This window comes from Chelonoidis abingdonii, chromosome 3, assembly GCF_003597395.2.
Source record: "Chelonoidis abingdonii isolate Lonesome George chromosome 3, CheloAbing_2.0, whole genome shotgun sequence".
Lineage (NCBI taxonomy): Eukaryota > Metazoa > Chordata > Testudines > Testudinidae > Chelonoidis > Chelonoidis abingdonii.
This window is the reverse complement of record NC_133771.1, coordinates 145,982,121-146,008,389: the sequence shown is the minus strand read 5'-3', so window position 1 is coordinate 146,008,389 and position 26,269 is coordinate 145,982,121. Positions and strand designations below refer to the sequence as shown.

General features: G+C 37.6%; 2 protein-coding genes across 5 annotated transcripts in view; one reads left to right on the top strand and one right to left on the bottom strand.

The window, feature by feature from the left end:
- The window catches only part of AKT3 (AKT serine/threonine kinase 3), a 297,009-nt gene extending 275,102 nt beyond the window's left edge, over positions 1-21,907 (top strand). For all 3 annotated transcript variants that reach the window (XM_032801103.2, XM_032801111.2, XM_032801112.2), the window contains 2 exons: positions 12,261-12,363; positions 19,292-21,907. In XM_032801103.2, the coding sequence (XP_032656994.1) occupies positions 12,261-12,363; positions 19,292-19,377 (189 nt within the window). In that variant the 3' untranslated portion in view covers positions 19,378-21,907. The remainder of the gene's footprint in view (positions 1-12,260; positions 12,364-19,291) is intronic.
- Positions 21,908-24,236: 2,329 nt separating this feature from the next.
- Positions 24,237-26,269, bottom strand: part of SDCCAG8 (SHH signaling and ciliogenesis regulator SDCCAG8) — a 160,173-nt gene continuing 158,140 nt past the window's right edge. For both annotated transcript variants that reach the window (XM_032801089.2, XM_032801091.2), the window contains one exon: positions 24,237-24,662. Coding sequence is in view for 1 of the 2 variants with exons in the window: in XM_032801091.2 (XP_032656982.1) it covers positions 24,642-24,662 (21 nt within the window). In the remaining variant the exon portion in view is untranslated. The remainder of the gene's footprint in view (positions 24,663-26,269) is intronic.

Sequence of the window (26,269 nt, the reverse complement as noted above, 5' to 3'; positions counted from 1 at the left end):
TCACCCAACTTCAATCTATTGTTACTAGAAACAAGATTTAACCTAAAACCTAAAGTTTATAAATGTTTCATGACAACAGTTAGTAGCTCTGGCTGACTAACAGATGCAAATGAATGAGTGGCTGTCTGATACTGCTGTCTAATTGGATCAGTTTGTTGACATTAACTGAATAATAATAATGTGCTATAAAGTAGGCAAGAGCAGAGAAAGTCCTTGTTCTGAAATGAAAATTGAATAATAATTGTACATTTTGTTACAATGTATCTATTTTTTGGGAGAAAAAAATCATGAAGGCAAAGGAAAGAGAATGACCTTGCCAGGCACCTCCTATGCTCATCTCAATCCTGATAGAGTTGATTATTGTGTTTTTTTTTTTTTGTTTTTTTTTTACTGTGTATGAGACTGAGAAACTGAATAGGTTGACAGAGTCTTATCTTAGTCTTCTTTTTAGGTATAATTGAATGCTGAATTTTCTCTGACTCCTTTAAAACTTTTTTTTGGAGTATTTATACTTTTATTTAGGCTAGAGAAAATTTAATTTTTAAATTGTCAAATGTTGTTCCGAGGCCCCTGATTCAAGAGAGGACTTAAGCATGGGCTGAACTCTCATTGCTTAATACATACTTAAAGGCTTCGCTGAATCAGGGTTTAAGGAAGGGAGGTTGAAGTGGGAGAATTCCCACAGCTCTCTTTAGGCAATTCCTGTTTGGGAATCACACTTCAGTGTAGTTGCCTGCAACATCATCATAAACATTGCAAAATAGATCTTCTCAATTCTCTTTTTTGTTGCTTCTGTGCAAAGTAGTAAAAGGATCAGAAAATGGTTAACCAGTCTGATCTTTTCATTGGATTTCCAATGGTATTTAAATTATATGCACAAAACCTACTTATTAGCAAAATAATGCCAGCTGACTGAATTTGCATGACATAAAGAAACCACAAAAAGCATTTTGGATTCTTATGGATGTTGGTTTTAATTAGTTATGGAGGTTCCAATCACTTTTTGCCCATTATATCAACTGTTTAAAAAACAAAACAAAACATTTTAAAGGACACACTAACAATATATTTTTCAAAATGTTAAAATATCACTATGATAATGCATTGGAAACTTTAAGGTGAAATCTTGTTCCCTACCAAAACACTTTCCCTCCAATGCATTCATACACTGTTTTGTTATTGAAAGCTTGCTCAGATAGGCATTGAGCTGTTAGCATTTATTTCCTTTTGGAGGAGCATTGGAAAAATTGTTTTGGAAAGAACACAAGAGAACTACACAGTCCTTGCAGACATATGTAAGGAAAAACAGCAAAAAGGTAGGTCAGATTTTGGGACTACCAACTTTGACAGTGTCTCTTTTAAAATGTATTGGTGTATTGCTATGTACAATGATTTGGCTAATGAGTTTCAATCTGTGTGAGAACATCACATACCTAAACTGTTTGGAATTTTCATTGATCAGTTAGTCCAAACTGTTTTGTAAATGGCGACTACGTATGTGAGTTGTAAGAAATACTTTCAAAAGTTGTGGATGAGCACACTTATGAGAGAGAGAGTGAATGTTAGTATTTCTAGTGGCATGCTCTCTCCATTTTCTTTACACAATTCATTTAGGATTTTCTCCATCTGCTTTAACTAATTTACAAATCAGTCTCCTGAAATCACACCTAAATTTATTATCAGCATGTGATTTATTCTGTTGAATGCTGGAAAGTAGCCATTTTATAGGATCAATGATATAGATCTCCAGTAAAGTTTGATAGGATGGCCTAACGTGATTTCTGGGCATTAAAATGTAAATTACAATAATATTCCAAGACTTGATTTTTATAACTAGAAAGAACCTTAAAATTCACACATCCTTTGACTTGTATTAAGACTCTGTGTACAGTAAACTAGATGGTAGCTTTTAAGGTACAACATATGATGATATTTCTAGTGAGTTGTTGTCAGGGTCTCTCTCCCACTTTGAACTTTAGCGTCCAGAAAGTGGGGACCTGCATGTCCCTTCTAAGCTTAATTCCTAGCTTAGATCTGATAATGCTGCCACCAACCAAAATATAGTGTTTGGTACACTTTCTGTCCCCCCCAAACCTTCCCTGGGGAACCCTGAGATATACCCTGATCCAAACTCCTTGGATTCTAAAACAGAGAGGAAATAACCTTTTTCCCCTCCCTTCCCCCTCCCAGACTCTCCCTGAAAGAGAGACACTGATCCCAACTCCTTGGATCCTAAAACAGAGAGGCATTGAGCTTTTCCTCCCCCTTCTCTCCTTTCCCCCACCAATTCCTGGTGACTTCAGACCCAGTCCCCTTGGGTCTTACACAAGGACAAAATCAATCAGGTTCTTAAAAAGAAAAGCTTTTAATTAAAGAAAGAAAAAAGTAAAAATTATCTCTGTAAAATCAAGATGGAAAAATGTTTACAGGGTCTCAGCTGTACCTAGACCACAGGGACTCCCCCTCCCCAGCCTAAGTATAAGTTAAGCAAACAGAGGTGAAATATCCTTCCAGCAAAATACACATTTGCAAATAAAGAAAACAAACATAAATCTAATCTACTTTTTATCTATTATTTATTATCTTGAACCTGAGAGACTGTTTCAGTAAGATTGGAGAAATCTGGTTGCATGTCTGGCTTCTCTTAATCCCAAGAGAGAACAAAACAAAACAGCACTAAACAAAGACTTCCCTCCACCAAGATTTGAAAGTATCTTGTCCCCTTATTGGTCCTCTGGTCAGGTGTCAGCCAGGTTCACTGGGCTTCTTAACCCTTTACAGGTAAAAGAGACATAACCCTTAACTATCTGTTTATGACAGTTGTAATAGCGTGTATATTTTAAAGTTATGTGTTACATTGTATGCTTTTAAAACATACACACTGTGGTCAAAGTGAAAATTATACTTCCCATGTTATAATTAATATCAATGTGTAAAGAGCAAGAGTGTACAGTAATTTTGTGGTCAGGAATTGGGAAGAACCAGTGTCATACTGAAATGTAATTATGAGTAGGTTATAAATGGTCATCTCTAATAAATGAACACGGATATTGGTTTTCATTGTTCAGTTTCTTATTATATTTATATGATGCTCTTGGAAGGTCTGCAGAACAGCCATGATAGAGATGATAAAAATCTCTGTGTGTGTTTGTAGATGTCAGTATAGCTGTAGAAACGTATTCATGATTTAACCCCCCAACAGTATGTTATAAATATTGGTCAGCATTTTCAAATTTGGGGTATAAATTGAGCTGGTATAAATTGTCTTCACTCCCTTGGAATGAAGACAGTTTATACCAGCTGAAGCTCAGCCCTCTGTTTATTGAAGTTTGACTCTTAAATCTGCATGTAGTTCCTAAATGTGGCCATTTAAATACATGGATATTCAAGCTAAACTTTATTTAGATGCCTGAATATGGATTTAGGAGCCAAATTTCAGTCATCCAGGTTTGACATTTTGGCCATAATTTATTTCGGTTGGATAATACATTGAAGAGAAGTGTTAAAGAATTAAGAGGTGTGGCTATTCACCCTTCGCTGGGAATTACTCAGGTAAATGACATTTAACCATTAGTGTTGTGTTACCATATTTTTCATCGGTATGAAATGAAAATTGTTTTGGCCCTGGTCCTGCAAACAGTATGTATTTGCTTAATTTTAAGCATCTGTAGAGTCCCATTGGTTTCAGTGGAATTACTGATATGTATGTGTTTATATCTAAGCATAAGTACATGATCAGGCTCTTAATGTGATGTTCAGTTCATGCCAGTTTGAAGGGTAAATTCCTTTTTATGTGAACTTTGAGGCAAAGTCAGAATCAGCTTCTTCATTTTTTTAGTTTGGTACTTTCAGCATTAGTGCAGTATAGCTACTCCGTAATATTTTCAGCCATTTGTAAGCAACTAAAATGGTGGTCAGGAGTTTCCAAGACATAATGATTATCATTTGATTGATTAACCTTTGGATTATATGGAATATTTTCTACTATGTTGAACTACTTGTACAGTGGAAATACATTATCTAGAAAGCATGAAAAGCCTCAGACTGGTATAAAATCTCTTTACATAATTGCACACTGAGAGATACTGTATTTGCCCTTATTGTTCATGAATGATGGGTAACATCCAGATCTTGAGCTGAGAGCGGAAAAAAGGGGTGGTACTGTCCCAAGTTTCACCTACTTTGGATGCCAAAAGGAGATGTCATTCACAAGGGATTGTGCAGATGTTCAAAATTTGATCTTGCAGGTTCTTCTGGGCTCTCCAGGTGTGATTCCCTCTATTTGGGGTAAAGGAACACATGACCTGGGATTGCGTTAAGGCATAGGCACAGTAGACACATGCCTTGGACACTGGCTGCCAGAGGCATGTGGTGAAGTCACACTCTAAATTTCAATTTAAAAAAAGTATTTCCAGTCTTCCTAGGTTATGAAAAAAGGGCTGAAACATGTCATCTCAGTGTAACTGGTGCTGTGTTGTCTGCCTGAGCCTGAGGGAGCCTGGAGCAGAGGGAGGAGCAGCAACCATGGGACAAGGTCACCTGGCTCTTTAGTTCCTACCATAGCTGCTGGTTCAGATGTAGGCTTGCGTCCCTTGTGCTCAGCTCCTTCCCTCCAGATTTTTGGTTTCACATTTCAGAAGGGTAGGGCAAGATGTCGTGGGCACCAAATTGAAATATTACTGACTGTAGACTATGGAAATCTTCATAATATGATTGTCCTTTCTTAAATGCCATAATCAGGAGTGTAATAGTTAACAGTAACAGTGTGGACACTTATGTCCTTATGATTGAGCTTCTGAGCTGAAACCCATTTGAGATGAATGGGACAGTTCACATCTCCTGGAATTGTTGTTTCAGGTTTTCTACAAACTCAGATGGCCATCTCTGCAGCAGTTATTTTTGGTTCATATGTTTAAGGATTTCTTAACATCTGTAAGCATCGGAGGCTTACTTTTTTGTTTTTAAATGAAAGTGTAGATTCTAAAGAACAAGATGGCAGCCTCAGAAAGTACGGAGACTCTGTGGTGTGACCTGGTCCAACTTGAGCACTAGTGACATCACTTACAAAGTCAGTTTCAAGCATATGAGTATGCCTCTAATCCCATAAATGTGAAGTCATGATACAATATCCCTCTGTGTCTGCATTTATGTAAATGATTTATACCACTTTTTATGCTTCTGCGTTATGGGAAAGGTTGTTAGGAAAGGATTTCTTACTGCATTTCTCTCATTTTCATCTGGAGGTGGTGCCGAAGCTCCATGTGCCGGTTCCTCATTTCTTGACAAGAATTCTACAGAAGCCGGTAAATTTTTTGTAGAGGTACTTCCTCTAAAATTGGATGATATGATTTGAAAATAGCCACAACATTTTGTTTACAATGGTCAAGGGAAGATTTTTATGAGGTGTGCATGGAATGGCAGATCAGGAGGTTGATTTGGTGTTTTGAAAAAAGAATCGAGGCACAGTTGTGTGTGCATGAATAGGCTGAATAGATCAATAGGACTGGTGCATAATTTTATACAATCATGACTGAAGCATAAATGTATTTATACTTATAGTCATGATTACATAAATGATACTGCTCGTGGAAAAAATATGAAAGGAATGGAGAGACACTCCTGTGCACTGTGTCACATGTATTTGTATATCAGTTTTAGGTCCCATTTTCTCCTTTTTGTAGCTTTTTTTGGTATTGATGTGTGTGAATATATAGATATTATACACACACACAAGGTGATGGGGCTGCCATGTTTTTCTACGCAGTCTCTGCATTACGAGCATCTCCTATTGCATTGTAAATTGCTGTGGAATATTTTGATCGTGAAAGGCAATGTGTAAGGTTGTGTAATCAGAATTAATTAAAAAATATCAACAAAGTATTTTATATCGAGTTTTTCCCTTCCGGTTACAGCCTGGAGTTTTGTGTGTGTTTTCTTGTTTTATTTTCCCAACTGTCTGGAATATTGATATAATTTCTAGTTTCATAGACTGAGTCACTGGATGTTACTGAGACACACCTAACTACTTAATGTAAAATAGTGCTTTTTCCCCTTCAGATGGGATTAGATGACACCACTCCCTTTCTGTTGTGAAACATCTCTATAACTGATAATATTTAACAGTATTAAACACATCTGATTATTGTTCTTACCTTTCTGTGCCGTAAGATTCACACTACACTCTGCTTTTGTAACCAACAAGCACATTTTCAAAGTATTCTAAGAACCGTCACTCATTTAGACAGATGAAGTCTGCATGGGGCCTGATTCAGATCCCATTGAAGTCAATGAGAATATTTCATTTGAGCTACTGACTTCAGTGGGCTTTGGTTCAGACCCACAGTCACTCGCTGATGTAGTCAAATTTTATACAAGGACCTGTAGGTTGATATATCTTACTAAAGAGTCGTGTATTGCTCTTTATTTTTATTACTTTCTGTGATCATTTCCTGCCTCTTTGTTGTTTTGTTGATCACTAACAGTTACTATAGGGCAACAGTATTTAGAGATAAGAGATGTTCCTATGTTGTCATCTCTGCCATTCCCAGCTGAGGTCAGGATAATATCCCCCTCATAAAGGTCATATCTTGAATGATTTTTTCCCATGAGTTGAGCACTCTGTTCTACTGGAGATATGTACTGGGATTGCTAAATAGGGTGCAGTCTGCTGTATATTTAGAACTACCTAAGTTTCTTATATAATTTGTGGAAAACCATAACAGATTCTTGGAAAATGATAATACAGTGATGGCTGTTGAATTTTGCGGGTGGAACAGATCGTTTGATTTCAAACCATGATGGGTGGCCTGCTCTCTGAATTGTTGAAAAGTTTAACCTGAGAAGACCAAAAAACTGGAATGTTTCACAGGTACAACTTGTTCTGGAATCTTATGACTATTTTATAGGTGGGCCCATTGCTTGGGAACTTTTGTATCAGCAAGTCCTCATTAGTTTGTCCTCTTGTATGAGACTGGCTGTGTTGCAGAATGAAATAGGGAGTGGTGGGGAGAATGCTGGGAAATGTGTGTGTGTTTTTGTAAATGAAGGGATGTGCATATTGTGGTTAAAAAAATGAACAACTTCCTTTTAAGTTGTATGTAGATTAGTTTATATTTGAGGGATAAATTCTCTTTCTGACTCCAAGTTTAGATCTGTATTTAGCTTTTAAATAAGTAATAATAAGATAACTAAGTATATTTTTAAAAATTCTTTGTTGTGGTATAGTATTTTCCAATCAAATAAAGTTAAATGAAAATCACGTTTTTGTAAAATTATAATTCTCATAGCACCATTCTAAGTAGTATATGTAGGTGAAAGAATGTTTTAGTCACATAGGATGGGATCCACTAAAGTACTTCAGTGCCTAAACCCCAGACATAGGCACTTAAATCCCAGTTTTGGCTTCATTGCAATCCACAAAACACCTGCCATACCCTGTAGACACCTTTGTTTCTGCTCCTGGGCATGTGTGCTGCTACATCCCTCTAGGCATCTGAATGCCTGTCTCCTGTCTAAGCCCCAGAGCGATTCACAAACCAGGAGAAAGAAGACAGGCGTGCAACTGCCTGCAGTCTCTTGGGGGTCTGGTTCAGTATGTATGGTCAAAGGACACCTATTGGTTCAGATTCCACTTGTAGTGGTACCCACCTTATAACTTTTAGCCCACTGATTAGAGCACTCACCTGGGATGTGGGAGACCCAGGTTCAATTCCTCCTCCTTTGCCAGAGGGGGACAAAGAATTTGCACAAGGGTCCCTCGCCTCCTAGGAGGATGCTCTAACCACTGAGCTATGGGATATTCTGATGTGGGGCTCCCTCAGCCTCTCTCCTTTTAAAGCTGTTCCAGTGTGGATAAATAATGAAAGAGTGATTGGAACAGGGGGACTGGACATGGAGTCAGGCCTTAACCACTGGACTACAGAGTCATTCCTACTCTCTCTCTGGCCCAGTGACTAAGTATTTATCCACAGTGAGACAGTCATTGGACCAGAGAGTGGGACAGCCCACTGGTTAGGGCACCCTCCTGAGAGGTGGAAGACCTGTAAAAATTCTCTCTTCCTCTTTGGCAGAAAGGAGGGAATTGAATCTGGGTCTTCAACCTCCAAGCTGAGTGTTCCAACCCCTGGGCTAAAAGTTATAGGATGGGCACTGCCATCACCTTGTGAGTTAGGTGCTTAACTCATTCCCACGAGAAACACTTTATGTGCCTACTCCCTCTAACTACAGGAGGCAGGTACGCATTTTTGGAGATAAATGCCACTCTGCAGCCTGGACATTGGTGCCTATCTCTGAGAGATGGACTAGGGCTTAGCATACACTCCTCTGGTTGGAAACTCCCACTGGCTATCTTAGGCAGCTCCCTGCCTAGTGTGCTGGCTTTTGTGAATCATGTTTTTTGGCACCTCTCTCTCCCCATTCATTGTGCAGGGAGTTGAGGTGCTTGACTTGGCTTTGTGGATCCCAGAATGGTTTTCTAAGTGTGTAAAAGTTAGACACTGTGATGCTCAGCACTGCAACTCCTAAGCCCCTTTGTCAATTCCACCCATAGATTTTAGGTGAAAATTTTGGTCAAATTATAGATATAGGTATATAACCAAGAGCAAGAAAACATGCTTAAAGAAACAGACCATCCAATTAGAAATTTGTGTCAAAGGATTAATGGAATTACACAGATATAACTGACAGCAGAATCTGTTCCAATTACTAAAAATGTCTGTGAGGCATTCTGTATCCTTTTGTGTCTTTGTGGTGTTTATACAGTGTATTGAAGATATTTTCCTCTTACTAGCACAACTTTCAGGTTAACAGCAGTCAGTTAAAACATTCTTGGGTGAATGAAAACATCTGCATAGAATTTTCAAGAGTTGGATTTGAAAACAGTTGGAATTCACTTTGTGTGTGTGGTTGGTTTTGTGGGGTTTTTTTCAATGCACTATTCATGGATTTTACCACAGTCTGAGTAATTCCCTCCTTTCCAGAAAAGAGTATAGAGGTGTTCAGAACTAAAGGTGAAGCGTTGGCGTTAGAGGTCTAATCAGGACAGCATGCTGTTCAAAAACCGTTCCCAACACGGCTAGTTACTTAGAACATAGTTACATTATCATTCTGGTTACACAGTATAGATATGCTAGGATTATATAGTCTCCATTTGATTAAGGTGTGAAGGCTTAGTTTTTCCTCCAACATCTGTACTGCTTAGAGATCTGTGTAGAATAGTTTGCCAATATTTTTGCTATAGTGTTACATTGTAGTTTTGTTCTGTGTGTTGTAGAGTAAATTGAAAAGTGAATTGTTTGGTGATAATGTTTCAAAGTCAAGGTGAGATAGAGAGCTAAATCCTGGCCTCAGAGTGTAAATCGATTGGCTTCAGTGGGACCAGGATTTGGCCTCTGATATAGGAAAGACACTGAAACTGCTAACTTCAGATTTTAGTTTGAGCTGAGAATACGTGGATACCGTTCTATGTCTCTGAATACATTAAATAACATTATTTGGAACTTCGTATATTTTAAGCTGAACAGAGGTGCCTTTTAGAAATTTAATAAATTTAAAAGATGGCATGCAGGTCCCAGATCATTAATGGTTGAGGCTCCAAATTAAAAATGCATCTATTTGTAAATGTTGACTGTGTTTCTCCTTCAAAAGTGGCTTGTAAGACTAATACCAAAAGCAGGACAGGGAGCTGCTGCCTTTATGTTGTGGTAGTTGCCTTCCATAGTAGCAGTGAAAACTCTGAAACCTTGGAACCTGAATGCAAGACTTTGCAGATAAATGGAAGAACAACCCATTTAAAACAAACAGACTTATTTAAAAATACGTCTTAAAACCAATTTATGCCTAGACTTGTTTATCTAATCTGCTAAAGATTGGGGAAGTCAGTTTTTTGGTCTCTCTTTAAAAAGAGAAAAGAAATGCATTTCGGATCATCTTTAACCACTTGAGAGAGGTGCAAAAATCCTTCGCTTTAAACCATCACACTGTCATGTAAACAATGAGCAACTTCTGAAGTTTTTAAAGAGATTTCAGTCACTCTAGTGACATTCACTTAGTTGTTTGATTGTAAAATCATCTTATTAAGCATAGTGCAGGTACAGCAAAAATGTATGTTCAAAACTGGGAACTAGGTGAGCCAAGGTTTAATATTGTCTGGCACAGGACATGTTAAGGGACTTGATGCATTTAATGTGGTATGCAAGTACAATATACATGTTGTTCTGAAGCACTTATTGGGTGGATGAAATTGGATTAGAATAGGCTCAAAAAATTAAATGGATCTGAAATCGGCATCCTCTAGTAAGGAGTGTGCATATTAGTAGTAAAGGGTGGGATGGAAATGGAGATTGATTTTAAGAAAACTCTTAAATTCATTTGAAGGGAATAAGGTTATTATCATGGTCAACTTTCTAATATGTGATAGACCAAACATGTGCAAGCATCATGAACACTTAGAAGTGGATTATCTTCTTGACCGAAGGCAAGCAGTGTTGTGAAATTCTCACACAAATTTGCTATTTTTGCTGCTATTCAGCATTTAGTCAAATTTAGAGCTGGGAGTGTGTTTACAATTTTGCTTCTCCAAGTTTTGCTTAAAGATATAGTGAAAACCCTACTCTTGCACTTTTCACCCCAAGGTGATGATCCTCCTGAAGCTTACGCATTTGTGTTGCCCTGACCTATCTTCTGTTGAAATTCCTGATGGACCTCTGATGTCTTCTGTCATCCATCGATCAGGCCAATTTCATGGCAGTGTGTAGTCGACATGCACTAACAAACCAGTGAACTGGAGCAGTTTAACCATGTCAGTTCATCTTTGCACTTAAAAAAATACTGTGAAAATGGTGGGAAAAAATCTAGAAATGTTGTGTTCATGAGGCTGACCTAAACATGAATCGACCTTTTTGACATTTAAAATGTACATGTTCATATTATTTTTTAGAAACAGTTCATGACAAACACTAGCCCTGTCCTGCCAAGACTTGCACACAAGCTTACCTTTACATACTTTGAGTAGTCTTATTGACTTGATTGCAACTACTCAGAGTATAAGGTAAGCACACATGTAAACCTTTGTAAGATAAGCGCTCTAATGTTAGTCTTTCAGTGAATGAGAATCTCATCAGGGTGGATTAATTTAAATCAAAATGATTGAAATCAGCAAGCAGGAAGCTTGATTTTAATCACTGATTTTAATCTTGTTTTGCATTTGTGCGTTTTAGTTATGTTCCTGTAGAAAAAGGTTGATTCTCATTGGTTGGGAATCATTAAAACATGTTCATTTGCAGTTACAAAACATAAAACTACCTTTTAGTGCTAGATGGGTAAGTTTATAAAAAGTTAACAAAACATGCTTTGCATTTAAAACTAGAGGATTTATTAAACAAAGGAAGTATTATCTGTAGTTAGTGAACTGTACTGATTGTTTTTGTTTGCCATGTCTTTTAAGATTTTAGAACTAGTAGAGCTCCTTCTCACACCTAGTTTTTATTCATAGATTAGAAAAGGAAAACAAGCTTTACTGCCTTTTTAGTTCCCTGTCAATTTCTAAACTTTGAATGAATTAGTGTTGGACTGAACGCGGTAAATGAAGAAAATATTCTCTTTACATCTGCAAAAGAGGATACTACTGTCAAAAGCTAGTTTGGCACATCAGCAAATTCTAGTGCTTAGTAGTAAGTTCAGTGGTTTGACTTTCTTTAAAACTTGGCAACAAATGTGCTGTTTAATTTTTTATATAATTAATTTAAATGATTTTAATATATAAGTAGTTTAGGCCTTAACATACAGTTTTATTTTTAAATTATAACAACCTATTTAAATTTAAAAAGTCAACCTTAAATTAAAATATATATATCATTAATTTTTATCTGCCCTAAACACTCCATTCAGAGTTTCTAGTTAATTATCTTTCTAAAGTGCAATTTATCTAAGAAAAGTCATTTTAGTTTTGTGCTCCTGATCTTACCTAGTTTCTAAACTATCATCTCTGACACACACAAGTCTAATGACATGCCTGTCATACTAGCTGTCAGGAACTCAACAGTCATTCAATCCATGATCCTCCTTTTGGTCTAACCACTGAGCTATATGAGATCTTTATAGAATCAAAGAAATGTAGGACTGGAAGAGACCTCAATAGGTCATCTAGTCCAGTCCGCTGCACTCAAGGCTGGACTCAAGGCAGGCATGTCTACTTCCTGACAATAATTTGGTTAAATTCAGGTATATTAACATGACTCTTCTTGTTTATTTGTTCCCGTCAGCTTGTACCTCCTTTTAAACCTCAAGTGACATCTGAGACAGACACCAGATATTTTGATGAAGAATTTACAGCTCAGACAATTACAATAACTCCACCTGAAAAATGTAAGTAAGCCTGAAAAGCGCTGTATAATTACAGTTGAGAAGATAGATGATCAATGTGTACATGTTCTACAAAGACTGATATGAAATAGGTTACTCGTTCTAATGGGGAAAGTGTTCTCACCCCTTTTAGTGGAACTTAATGTGGAACCATCTAAGAGTAGTTCTGTATGGCACAAGACTCCTTACGGTAAGCGTAGTAAGGTTACATATTTTTAGCCCATGGGATTTCTGAACAACCTCACAATTCCATAAATTATTTAATAACGGAAATGCCTATTTCTAAGCATCTTGTTTGTTTGCTAATAAAGGCCCCAAATCATCAAAGTACTTAGGCACATGCTAGATTTCAAGCATATATATGTATACTCCCATTGACTCCAATCAAACAATTCACATGTTTAAAGATGGTAGGCACATACTTAAATACCTTTCTGTAATAAGGCCAGAAAAGAGCACATGTTGCCACAGAGAACAGATATCGCCTGTCTAGATAGCCTAATTTATTTGTTTTAGATTAAATTCACTCCAATGCAGAGGCATCATGCCAGGCTCCATGCACAAGAACCCTTAATGCCATTATTAATTTAAGTGGTGCATTACACCTTGTGCAGACCCTCTGCACTTGGGCGAGTTTCACTCTTCATACACATTGCATTTATCCTGTTTATCTACACATCTATAAATCAATATCTGATCATTCTAACTTGTATTTAATAACTTTTGTTTTATTATTATTATCACATGGGAAACAATATTCCAAACTCCAGTGGTCAATATTTTAGATAAATTTCCTCTCTAAAAAGGTATTGGTTTTTATTACCTTTTGCATAACAAAAAAGTATGTATATAATTGTAGCATATGAAGGCAGCACACACTATACTTGAGGCTGAGTTCCTTTAGTTTGCCCCCCTTTTCTGGTGGCTTATAACTTCTCAAACACACTGCTTTTTACTCAGATTTTCTGGGCGTGGTGTGCCAGTCTAGAAGTGCGGATTTTTAGAAGCTGTTTTTGAGTTCCGCATATTTTTTAAAAAATAAAATAACCCGCCATCTTCTCCATGTATTTGAATGAGAATTTTTGTATATGCATAACTTTAAAAAACTGATCATATTTTGTTTAAATTTAGTTCAGTTTAGAGAAAATGGATTGAGTATTTTGAAGCTATGAACTTTACACTTCAGGAGAAATGGACTATTTTTTGTCAGGGTAAAGCAGGTGTGGTAAAGAAAGTTTGGGCATTATGAAGTGCTTCAGCTTTGAATAAATTCTGGGCTGATCATCAATTTCATGAATGTTTTAAGTTAAATGGCCTAGAGTGTGAGACAGTTCCAAGTTTAAGATTATCCCAGTTTTAAGACTGTACATAGTTTGAGAGAGCCCTGCATTTTAAACTGCTTTAGCTTTCACTCAGATGAAATCAATTGAATTTTTTTTAATTTTTAAAAAAAATTGAAATTCAGCTGCACAGAGCACAGGTCAGGAGTGTGGTTAGGTGACTAAAAGCTTAATGGTACTTTGCCAGTTCTCCTGCACGATGTTAGAGGAGCCTGGAGACTGCTAGCATTTTTGCTGAATTGCGGTAGCCCTACTGGCCCAAAAAGCAGCTCAGGTTCAGCATGTAACTCAAATGTCTGAACCAACCACCCTTTTGTATGGTCTCACTTCCTTTTCTCTGCTATATTGTCAACAGAGCTGGAGGGTATGATGTAAGCATTCCTACATTAGTTCTGGGCCATGAGAAGAACAAGAAACAATGGTCTCAAGTTTCAGTGGGGGAGGTCTAGGTTGGATATTAGGAAACACTATTTCACTAGGAGGGTGGTGAAGCACTGGAATGGGTTACCTATGGAGGCGGTAGAATCCCCTTCCTTAGAGGTTTTTAAGGCCCAGCTTGACAAAGCCCTGGCTGGGATGATTTAGTTGATCCTGCTTTGAGCAGGGAGTTGGACTAGATGACCTCCTGAGGTCTCTTCCAATCCTAATTTTTTATGATCTAAGATGGTCCTTATTTGGAGTTTTGAAAGTGTTTATATACCAATGCTAGAAGTCTAAATAATAAGATGGGTGAACTAGAGTGCCTTGTTTTAAATGAGAATATTGATATAATAGGCATCACAGAAACTTGGTGGAATGAGGATAATCAATAGGATGGGGGGAGAGGGATAGCTCAGTGGTTTGAGCATTGGCCTGCTAAACCCAGTGTGAGTTCAGTCCTTGAGGGGGCCATTTAGGGAACTGGGGTAAAAATCTGTCTGGGGATTGGACTAGATGACCTCCTGAGGTCCCTTCCAACCCTGATAATCTATGATTTTATGACACAGTAATACCAGGGTACAAAATATACTGGAAAGACAGAATAGACTATGCTGATGGGGGAGTAGCACTATATATGAAGGAAAGTGTAGAATCAAATGAACCAAAAGGTACTACAGAATATCTATGGATAGTAATTCCATGCTCTAATCATAAGAATATAGCAGTAAGGATATATTATCAACCACCTGACCAGGATGGTGATAGTGACTGTGAAATGCTCAGGGAAATTAGCAAGGCTATTAAAATAAATGCAGTAATAATGGGGGATTTCAGCTGTGCCCCCATATTGACTAGGTACATGTCACCTCAGGATAGGATGCAGAGAGAGTTTCTTGACACCTTAAATAACTGCTTCTTTGAGTAGCTAGTCCTGAAACCCACAAGGGGAGAGGCAATTCGTGATTTAGTCCTAAGTGGAGCAAAGGATCTAGTCCAAGAGGTTAATATAGCTGGTAATAATGACCATGACATAATTAAATTCAGCATCGCTGTAGCAGGGAAAACACCTCAGCAGTGCAACACTGTAGCATTTAATTTCAGAAAGGGGAACTACACAAAAATGAAGAAGTTAGCACCAAAAGTGAAATCCTTGCAAGCTGCATGGAAACTTTTTAAACACACCATAATAGAGGCTCAATTTAAATGTATAATCTAAATTAAAAAAACATAGTACGAGCACCAATAAGTACCACAGTGGCTAAACAAAGTAAAAGAAGCAGTGAAAGGCAAAAAGGCATCCTTTTAAAAGTTGAAGTTAAATCCGACTGAGGAAAATAGCAAGGAGTATAAACTCTGGCAAATGAAATTTAAAAATATAATTAGGACGGCAAAAAACGAATATGAAGAACAGCTAGCCAAAGACTCGAAAAGTAATAGCAAAATTATGTTTTAAGTACATCAGAAGCAGGAAGGCTGTTAAACAAGCAGTGGGGCCACGGGACAGTCGAGATGCCAAAGAAGCACTTAAGGACGATAAGGCCACTGCAGAGAAACTAAATGAATTCTTTGCATTGATCATCACGGCTGAGGATCTGAGGGAGATTCCCAAACCTGAGCCATTCTTTTTAGGTGACACATTTGAGGAACTGTCCCAGATTGAGGTGTCGGCAGAGGAAGTTTTGGAACAAATTGATAAATTAAATAGTAATAAGTCACCAGGACCAGATGGTAGTCACCCAAGAGTTCTGCAATTTCACAGTTGAGTTCCTTCAGAACTACTAACTGTAGTCTGTAACCTATCATTTAAATCAGCTTCTGTAGCAAATGACTGGAGGATAGCTAATGTGATGACAATTTTTAAAAAGGGTTCAGAGTTCCCAGGTAATTCAGGGCTGGTAGCCGTGACTTCGTACGGGCAAATGGTTGAACAAAATTGTCAGACATATAGATGAACATAATTTGTTGGGGAAGAGTCAACATGGTTTTTGTAAAGGGAAATCATGCCTCACAATTTACTAGAATTCTTTGAGGGCAACAAGCATGTGGACAAGGGGGATCAGTGGATATAGTGTACTTAGATTTTCAAAAAGCCTTTGACAGGGTCCCTCGCAAAGGCTCTTAAGCAAGTTTCCCTAGGATAACAGAGAAGGTCATCTCATGGATTGGTAACTGGTTAAAAGACAGGAAACAAAGGGTAGGAATAAATGGTCAGTTTTCGGAATGGAGAGAGGTAAATCGTGGTGTCTCCCATGGGTCTGTACTGGGCCCAGTCCTATTCAATATATTCTGGAAAAAGGGATAAACGGGTAAAGTGGCAAAATTTGTAGATGATACAAAATTGCTCAAGATAATTAAGTCTCAGGCAGACTGCGAAGAGCTAGGAATGGATCTCTCAAAACTGGGTGACTGGGCAACAAAATGGTAGATGAAATTCAGTGTTGTTAAATGCGAAGTAATGCACATTGTAAAACATAATCCCAACTATACATATAAAATGATAGGGTCTAAATTAGCTGTTCCCACTCAAGAAAGATCTTGGAGTCATTGTGGATAGTTCTCTGAAAACATCCACTTACTGTGCAGTAGCAGTCAAAAAAGCAGACAGAATGTTGGACTTTTCAGCTTGGAAAAGAGACGATTAAGGAGGGATATGATAGAGCTCTATAAAACCACGACTGGTGTGGATAAAATAAATAAGGAAGCGTTATTTACTCCTAGTTCTTGTGTTATGAGGGGTCACCAAATGAAATGAATAGGTAGCAGGTTTAAAACAAACAAAAGGAAGTATTTTTTCCACACAGCTCAGTCAACCTGTGGAACTCTTTGCCGGAGGATGTTGTGAAGGTCAAGACACTAACAGGGTTCAAAAAAGAACTAGATAAGTTCATGAAGGATAGGTCCATCGATGGCTATTAGCCAAGATGGACAAGGATGATGTCCCTAGCCTCTGTTTGCCAGAAGCTGGGAATGGGCGACGGGATGGATCACTTGATGATTATCTGTTCTGTTCATTCCCTCTGGGGCACCTGGCATTGGCCACTGTCGGAAGACAGAATACTGGTCTAGATGGACCTTTACTGTGGCCGTCCTTACGAGTGATCCTCCCCTGGCTGGTTAAATCTACTTTAGAGAGAGATTGCATCTTGGTGTGGCATGAAGTGACTGCCCTGACCTAAAGAATCAGAGCCTGTACTTTGTCCCGATTAACGTCGATGTTACGCTGCTGATCAGTTAGGGAACATGCTCATTTAAAGTTGCGCAATGCTCCCTTATAATGTTGTTTGGCAGCCACCTGCTTTGTCCACTGCTTGCAGAAAGAGCAGCCCTTGAAGCTAGCTGGTGGGGGCTTGGAACCAGGGTGAGCCAGCAGCCCCCCTATTAGCTCCCCTAAGGTCCTTGTGTGGCAGCCACTCACCAGGCTATAAATTACCAGCAGTTCAGCTGTTCCTCCCCCCACTGCTGTGTGCAGCCTCCTGCTTGCTGTGCAGAGGGCAAGGGGGAAAGAGGGTGCTAATGTCAGGGTCTCCCCCATTCCCTCCGCTCCAGTACCTTATCTCCACAAAGCGGGGGTAGGGGAGGAGATAGTGCGCACAGCAGGGCTCAGGATGGAGGGAGCTTGCTGGAAGCAGCTGCTGTCTCAACTTGCTGATCTACTTAAAAAGGCAATTACTTAGAGTAGCGTCAGCGTACTTAAAGGGGAAATGTGCGTCTCTCTCACACACACATTGTGTGTGTCACTGTCTTTCTCTGCCATGCTATCTCCCCTCCCTCCATTGCTGCTGCCTTGTACAGTGTGAGGCTACATTAACAATGTGTTAACCCTTGAGGGCTCAGCTGAGTTCTAGTTCATCATTTAGCAGTAAGGCATTCCTTGGGAAGCATCCCACCCTCTTACTTCACCACCTCAACCAAGCTTCACAATCATCATTGCTGTGTACAGTATTGTTTGTTTAAAACATGTACTCTGTGTGCGTGTGCAGATACACACACACACACTCTACAGTATTTTGTCTGGCAAAAAAAAATTCCCTGGAACCTAACTTCCCCCATCTTCATTTATATTAATTCTTATGGGGAAATAGGGTTTGCTTAAAGTAGAATTTTTCAAGAACATAACTACAACAGTAAGCGAGGAGTTACTGTACAAGTGTTAGTTGAAGAACTAGTTTTCTTCAAACTTGGCCTATTTTGTAGATCTCATTGAAATTTAAAAATCATATTGATTATTTTAAATACATCCTGTAACTTATGTTAAGTATGGTGATATAAAAAAAGTATATACGGTGCTAGTTTAAACAAATATAAAAGGAGAGTATATTTGAAAGCATAAGCACAATGGGGCAGAATTAAGTATTCATCATTACCTCCACATTTATTCACTTCCGAGTACTTGATTACTCAAAGTTGCATTTATTCTAGATTCTTTGCCTGAAATATATGAAGACATAAGTATGTCATTGAGGAGAAGAATTTAAATTGGAGTCTCTAAAGATAGCGTTTTTTATGTATATAATTTAAGAATTTAGTGTGCATTCCAGGAAATGTTGTAAAGCTAAATGAAACTGTTTTCCGATTTAAAAAAAAAAACACTATGTGAAACTTAAATGAAGTGGTCACTCTTTTAAACATTTTTTCCATTTTGAGATTATTACCTGCTCTCACAGCAGTCTCCTTTTTAACTATAGCAAATCTTTCAAAACAGAAGAAACTTTAAATTTGATCACTGTAAAAATATAGTTCCCTGATCAATTTGTGAAATAGTTTGCTCCCTAAGCCAATAGAGCAGTTTTCTCCTTAAGACAGCAGAGAGTTTTCTTCCCTATCTTTCCATCGGCCATATTGGCTGGTCTGTAATTGGCACATGTTAACTATTGTAGACAGTTGCAAAGGTGCTTGGAATTATCAGGTGCTATTCTGAAGTAACACATACATATATAAAAGAAATAAACTATAAATGTATACTTACCTAAGAAAAGTCCCCCTCAAAACCACTGCCATTTCTACTGTGTGTGCACAAGCCTATGTAAACTGCATATTTTTTATCTGGTTTTACTTGAATTAGACCCATTTTATACAACAGTCACTGAAATAATGTTATTTAACAGACACTTAGAAAATAAAATAATTTTGTGGTGAATAAATTAAAACATGAAGCTTTTCCCCTCCCACAGATGATGAGGATGGTATGGACTGCATGGACAATGAGAGGCGACCACATTTCCCCCAGTTTTCCTACTCTGCAAGTGGACGAGAATAACTTTTTTTTTTTTGTTCTGCTTCACTGTCATCTTAGTTTTATAACTGAAAACGATTCCTGAACATCACCACCAGTACTAGCCATGAAGATTGCAGGGGCACTTTCAGAGGTCATTCAAAATTGAAAAGTTCCCTTCCTCTCCAACAGGCCTTTTTGTTTTTTGCATGAAATTTTGTATCAGTCTGAGGTCTCCTCCTGTTGCTGCTCCCACTGTCTCAGTATAATAGCAACATCAAGAAGTAATTTTGAAATCTTTTGAAGTCAGATGACTTAAATCCTCCATTGTATACAGTGGGGGCTAAAAGAAACATGTTGGTTCCCAATGCATTTTCTCATTTCTGCTAGAAGACAAATCAGAATTGTAATTAATCTAAAAAGACGAGTTTATAATGTTTTCTTGCATCTGTTTGTGCTGGTCAGAACAAAGAAAGATAGAGGGTGGTGATGTAAATATGCAAGGTTTTTGTTAGGCATATCATTACTTGAAGCAGGTCTGTGTCATTAACATCTGGCTGGAATGTGTTTGGGAAACATTTGAGGAAGAACTTGTAACTGTTCATATATATAAATATATATATATTATTTTTTAATTACTGTTGGATGCTACAGAAGAAGCATAAGGGCTGGGCTTACCCAGCCTGCCACTTAGACTTCCAGATTCATGTGCAATCATGGAGAATTGAACATTCTACATGCAAGAAACTAAGGCATAAAAGCAGCATTTGAAGTTGTTTAAAGGTCTTATAATTTGCACCAGATAACATCTTTCTCATGCTTTTCTCTGTCTTTCTTGATATACATCACCTCGGATGGCTGAAGAATGTAGACAGGCATAATGGTATTGCTTTGCACCAAAATTTGTGCACCAAGGTAAACAGGTGTTTGCCATATTTGTTTTTATTTTGAGTTTGTGAATTAGCTTTTCTCCAGGTGTTTAACTCTGAATATATATATTTTTTGTTATACCGCAGTAGTATTTATTTTTAGTGATAAGGACTGTATGTGTCATGTTTGCAAATGCTGCTACATCTTAGAACAGGCTTATAGCAGTTTATTTTGTAATATAGGGAAGGACTGTACAAGCTGAAGAGAATAACGCACTTTTTCTCCCATGTGGAAATTTTAACAAGGCTCTGAAATTGTACATATTACTTAGAATTGGGCTTTTGTGGATGAAATACTGTCATATAATTCTTTGGTGCTGTAGATGAGGACATTCCAACTCCATGTGCCAAGAGGTCAAAAATGCTATGTCTGTGCTCCACTAAAGTAATATAAAAGCCTGGCAGCACAACAGAAATTTTTGGTTTTATATGGAGAAAATACAAACAATTGAGACCACAATGATTGCAAGAAAAGCACTTTATTATAATTCTGCAAACAGTAGATTGATGGGAACATTTGCCCTGAACCAAATAGGTAATGAAACTCAGCATGTAAAGTAAAGTATGACTATGATAACTGACTGACTGACTTTAAACCATAATGGTAAACACCACACAAAGGAAAATGTTGTCTTTTCATTTCTGAGGATGTGTGCACAAACCTTAGCTTCGGTCTTCATTAAAGATCATTTTAATAATAAACCTTTTGGTGCTAGGAGTTGGAATATTCCAAAGTTGCCAGGAAGTGCAGTAAGGGTGAGTATGTGTCCTTGCTAATGACATCAGAAAACCCTGGGATTATTATTGAAGTACCTTGTTAGCTCCCATGTAGAATGTGATATCACAGAGTATTATTGATAGCATTGTATCACTTGGTAAATGACTTTTGAAAGAAGAAATGTTCATATGCAGATGCCTTATCCTCCTGCTGTTTAAAGTTTAGATATCTTAGCATGAAGATCACTGCTGGCAGTGGATGTGCTGAGGTGGTCAAGGGGTAGATGGGCATTTTAGCAAGGCAGCTAAGACAGACTCATTCAGATAATTTTTCATGTTTCTACCTAAGCAAAGTTTTATCTTTAATAATCAACAGATAAGAGGCGTATCTTTTTGTGTATGCACTAACCCAGGGGTAGGCAACCTATGGCACAAGTGCCAAAGGCGGCACACGAGCTGATTTTCAGTGGCACTCGCACTGCCCGGGTCCTGGCCACTGGTCTGAGGAGCTCAGCATTTCAATTTAATTTTAAGTGAAGCTTCTTAAACATTTTAAAAACCTTATTTAATGAACATACAACAATAGTTTAGTTATATATTATAGACTTATAGAAAGAGCCCTTCTAAAAATATTAAAATGTATTACTGGCACGCAAAACCTTAAATCAGAGTGAATAAATGAAAACTTGGCATAGCACTGCTGAAAGGTTGCCGACCCCTGCACTAACCACATATGATCTCATCCTATCACCTTGTAACACTACTCATCTTTAGAGAATGGCACTTCAGAGGGAAAGGTGCACAATAAGTACATCATCACATTCTGCACCTTTTTCTAAAAATTTTGACACTGAAATAGTGATGATTTAAATGAACTAATTAGTAAATAGAGCATTGAATAGTTCTCTAGATGCAAACAAACTGTGTTGATAAATATCTCCAATATATGCCTCCATTCTAATTTTCAGTTTGCGTTAGCAATAAGTACCTTGTGCATTTCTTGAAGTTAATAGGAAGCCAGGGTTGTGCTTCAGGCTGTTGTTTCCTCATGTGTAGGGCAGGCCCTGTGGCTAGATCATTATTGCTTATGTAGTTGGAATTTAGTTTGCAGTAAATATCAATTAGTGAATTATTTGACAATTTTAAGACTTCACTCTGAATTGCATAACCTGTCTCAACAATTACCGTTTATCAGGTTTATTATAGACAGACACAGTTAATACTAACTGAATGCTGCCTGGAGTTTGGGAATTCCTGACTTCTGCTACTAGTGTTTGAAACAGACAAAAGAGAAATCTCAAAGCTGTGCTGAGAGAGATGGCTGAAGCATCTCTCTCTTCTGCTTGTCCTCAACTGTAGTTTGGATTTGGACAGCAGTCGGTAGCTGGTACCTTGAGCCTTCCAGTCATAGTACATTTCAGACTTTGACTCCAGCTTGTACTGACTTCCATGACATACAGTATGCCCTCTTATACTGCAGCCATCTTTGAGGAAATGTCCTTTCTGTTTGGATTTTGGCAGTTTTGCACACAGCTTTGCTTTCCACACTAATCCAATACATTCCTGTTGCTAAAGGAACATTTATTCCAGTATTGTTTTACATTTTTCTTTTAACATGTCATGTCATCTTTATTTGTGGCTTCTTAAAGCTGACTGTTCTTGCAGGGGCCATGTGCTTCTCCTAGAGTACAAAAGTAAGGTCCTTCCTTACTAACTGCAGGGTCTCTGTGTTACACCTCAATGTACACACTTTGCTGCTACTGTTTGTACTGTCTACAGTAGAATTTCCTTATCTTGCTCCTGGTAGTGCATTACAGGCAAGCATGAAATGTAAAGTATTTATTTAAATAAAAAAACCTCTAAATTGGTAATTGAATTACCTCCCTGTAGCTTTAGAGTTTGACATTTCTTGATCTTGCTAGTGCTTTCATTAGATACATGCAAGATCTAGTCATGTGGTTAAGGATATTAAGCAGACAACTATGAACCCAAGAAACCATATTACTGTTGGTCATACTTAAACTGTTTATTTCCTTAAGTATATGACCCACAAGGATGTGAAATAACTACAAGAAACTGTTTTTGTACGCTGTACATCCTTAGTTATTTTTACACGTATATGATAGGGATGCACATTATTTTCCTTCGTACAGACAGCTTAAATAAAGCACTATGTCAATCTGCTACTTCTGTGTTTATTAATGCTGCTTTTGTTCTGAAGTTTTGTAAATACATATGTTGAAGTTTGCTGCAAATGAAGTATTTTTTATATTGCATATTAAATATATGTAGGATAAAATACTTAGCTTGTGCCATATAAGGTGATGAAAATCTGCTTGTTTTAGTTTTTCATTGTATTGCAAATCAGACGATATCTCAACTGTGAGCGTTAATTTAAACACATTGATCGTGACATCTAGTACTTTTTTTAATTTCAGGAAGATCATCCAGTTTTGAAATCTGAAAGGGCCCCCACCTAGTTTATTTTTATAAAATATGTACATCATGATTTTTTTTTATCATGCATGGAATAATCGGATGGCCCGTTACCTTGCTGTACAGTCTCACTGATGAATATACAACCTTTAAGTGATAGAAATTGGATTTGAAAGATGTCAAATTAAAGTCAACATCTATTCCTGCAAAAAGCACCAAGCTTCTTATGACTGAGCTAAATGTAGCAATGGTTTTACTAGTTGTATTTAAATAAGAACATGTATGTTGTTCTAAAGGCTTGGAATTAGCTTGGATTACTTTGGTCACCTAATGATTACACAGGCCTCTCTCTTTACCGAAGAAGAGCACTACAGAGTGTACTTTAAAGAAGTTTCAGGACGTGATCAGAGTCATACAGGATGCTACTACCACACGGGTTGAGGCGAATTTCACCTACCTTACTTCTCCAGTTCACATGAATATAGACGGTTGTTCCAGCTTTATGTGGGCAATGTGAATTTCATCTTTAGAGAGATGCTCCATGCAAGTGTTTGTTCTGTAAGTACATATTTATTAAGGTATGTTAGTGGTTTAATCACCTAGGAACAAATTTATCTGGTCTGTGAAAGCTAATTTTTAAAAAAATTTGATTTGAGTGCTAACCAAGAGCTCATGCAAATTACTTCATATTATAAAACACTTAGTATTAGACTAGAACTTAATTGAAGGAATCTTGTGCAAGGCTGTTTAAAGGAAAAAATTCCCAGTTAGCTATATATCTTGGAAACTCTCTATGCCTTCTCCTTATATATGCTGGTCGCCCTTAGTAATAAGGTGTTGTTATATGCCAAAAGCTAACTGCACAGCTTCCCCTTAAATTCAAAATGAGACACACAGAAAAAAATCCAGGTAAATTTATTGGTATTTACATATGTAACAAGACACATATGATAGAATAAGTTACAAAATACATTTAAAATATTTTCTTAAAAATTACATAAACTAAATGTTAAATCCATCCTGTGCACCTGCAGTTTTCCCAAGTGCTTCGGCGCAGGATCAAGTTAAAACTCACATGCTGGAAGTCTTATTTCAAACTTTGGAAAGGTGTTTGCATTTAAATCATTACAACTTTTTGAATGCAATGTGTGAAACAGCTAAAGTAAATCAACTGAACTTAACCAGCAAAAGTTTTCTTTCACTTGAAACATTGTTTTGGGTCAGCATTCAGACTGGTACACAGGGTAACTGAAAGATAAAAATAAAAAATGGGTTTATAAATAGCTTGTGTTTCATAGTTACTTGAATTTCTAATTTGTTTGTCTCTCTTCTCCCTGTGGTTAGGTTAAGTTCTCAGAAAAGAAATTCATGAGTGGTCACAAATGTGGTAATACTATGTAAACAAATGCTGTTTCAAAGTTATAGTTCCTGTGGACCTGGTGTCCTTGGCTTTTTCCAAGATCAAAAATCTTACAAGTAGTAAGAACGGAGTCATTTGATTCCTGAAAAACAAGATCTCCATGAGGTCTAGACATTGTTCATGTTTAGCAGTAAGTAAGAGCTCTTGCTTTAGGGCACGTCTAAGGTACTGCCCCTTCTCCTTTCCAAGAAAGAGGAGGCAGGTTTGTGCCAGAGACTATTTACTGTGAATTGTTCAGACTGCAGATAGTGTGGGCTGCTGTCTCAAAACAGGAAGCTGCTTCTGTTCTGTTAAGAAACCTCTGGTGGGAAGATTAATTTGCAACTTTTCAGCTCTTCCTAGATATTGTGTGTATGTAAACACTTGCATTTCAGTACTTCGTTAATGGTGGTCCAATGAACAGTATTTGAGCTGGGATACCTATCTAGAATGAAACTCTGAATTAGATTACATTTTGATCAAAGATGTTTAATGTAAATTGTGAAAAAGGCCACTTAGAATAGCTGTAAGAACATTAGAAATTTGTCTTTAGATGACTGAAGCTTTTATTGAAATTTATAAGGTAATTAGGACTTGAGTTGCTCCTAGAATTCAGAAGGCACTGGATTAAGCAAGGCGAATTCTGCTATTTAAGAAGATGTGGCCTATTTAGAGAAGCCAATAATCTCGTAAACAAGCAGTCTATTAAGGCAGTTGAGGGGAGAGAATAGTTATGTACCCTTCAATACAGTGCCTGGAACTAACCTAAGGAACAATGTCAGATGAGTCTATCGGAATCCAACTGTTTTTTATACTGTGTATATTATTCCACCTTCATATACCATAACGAGGGTGGGAGCCAAACAGATTCTCTTTGATAATTGGGTATGGACAAAGCTCAGCATTATTGCTGGTGCTCCTGATTTGGGAGCAACAGGAGTTCAGAGCAGAAGCCAGATTTTCAAAACTGGGAGCTTAAACGCCATGATTAGGTACCTACTTCAGTGGCCTTTAAAAAGTACTCAGCACTTTTAGAAATCCGGCCACTTACATAGCTTTGTAAATAGGGCCTTTGGACCCTAATTTTGGGCTCCTTGTTTTGAAGCAGTGTATTTGTAAAATATATGCTATAGTTCAAACAGAAGTTAAGGACTTCATGCAGGAATTAGTGGCTATGTCATACCAGACCAGATGATCATAATGGTCCCTTCTGGCCTTAAATCTGTCAATGAAGATCATGGCCTGAGAGCATCTTAGACAGTGAGTGGTGTACCAAGCAATTGACAATATTTAACGCATTTGCAGCTATGTGAGAGACAATTGCAAAGAACATGCTTTGAGTTTCATGACAGGAAGAAATAGAAAGGGAAATCAGAAGGACCATGGCTAATTAAATTCAACCTGTATCAGAGAGAGGGGGTTGAGGAGTTAAAATTCTCTGCTGGGCTGTGGGACA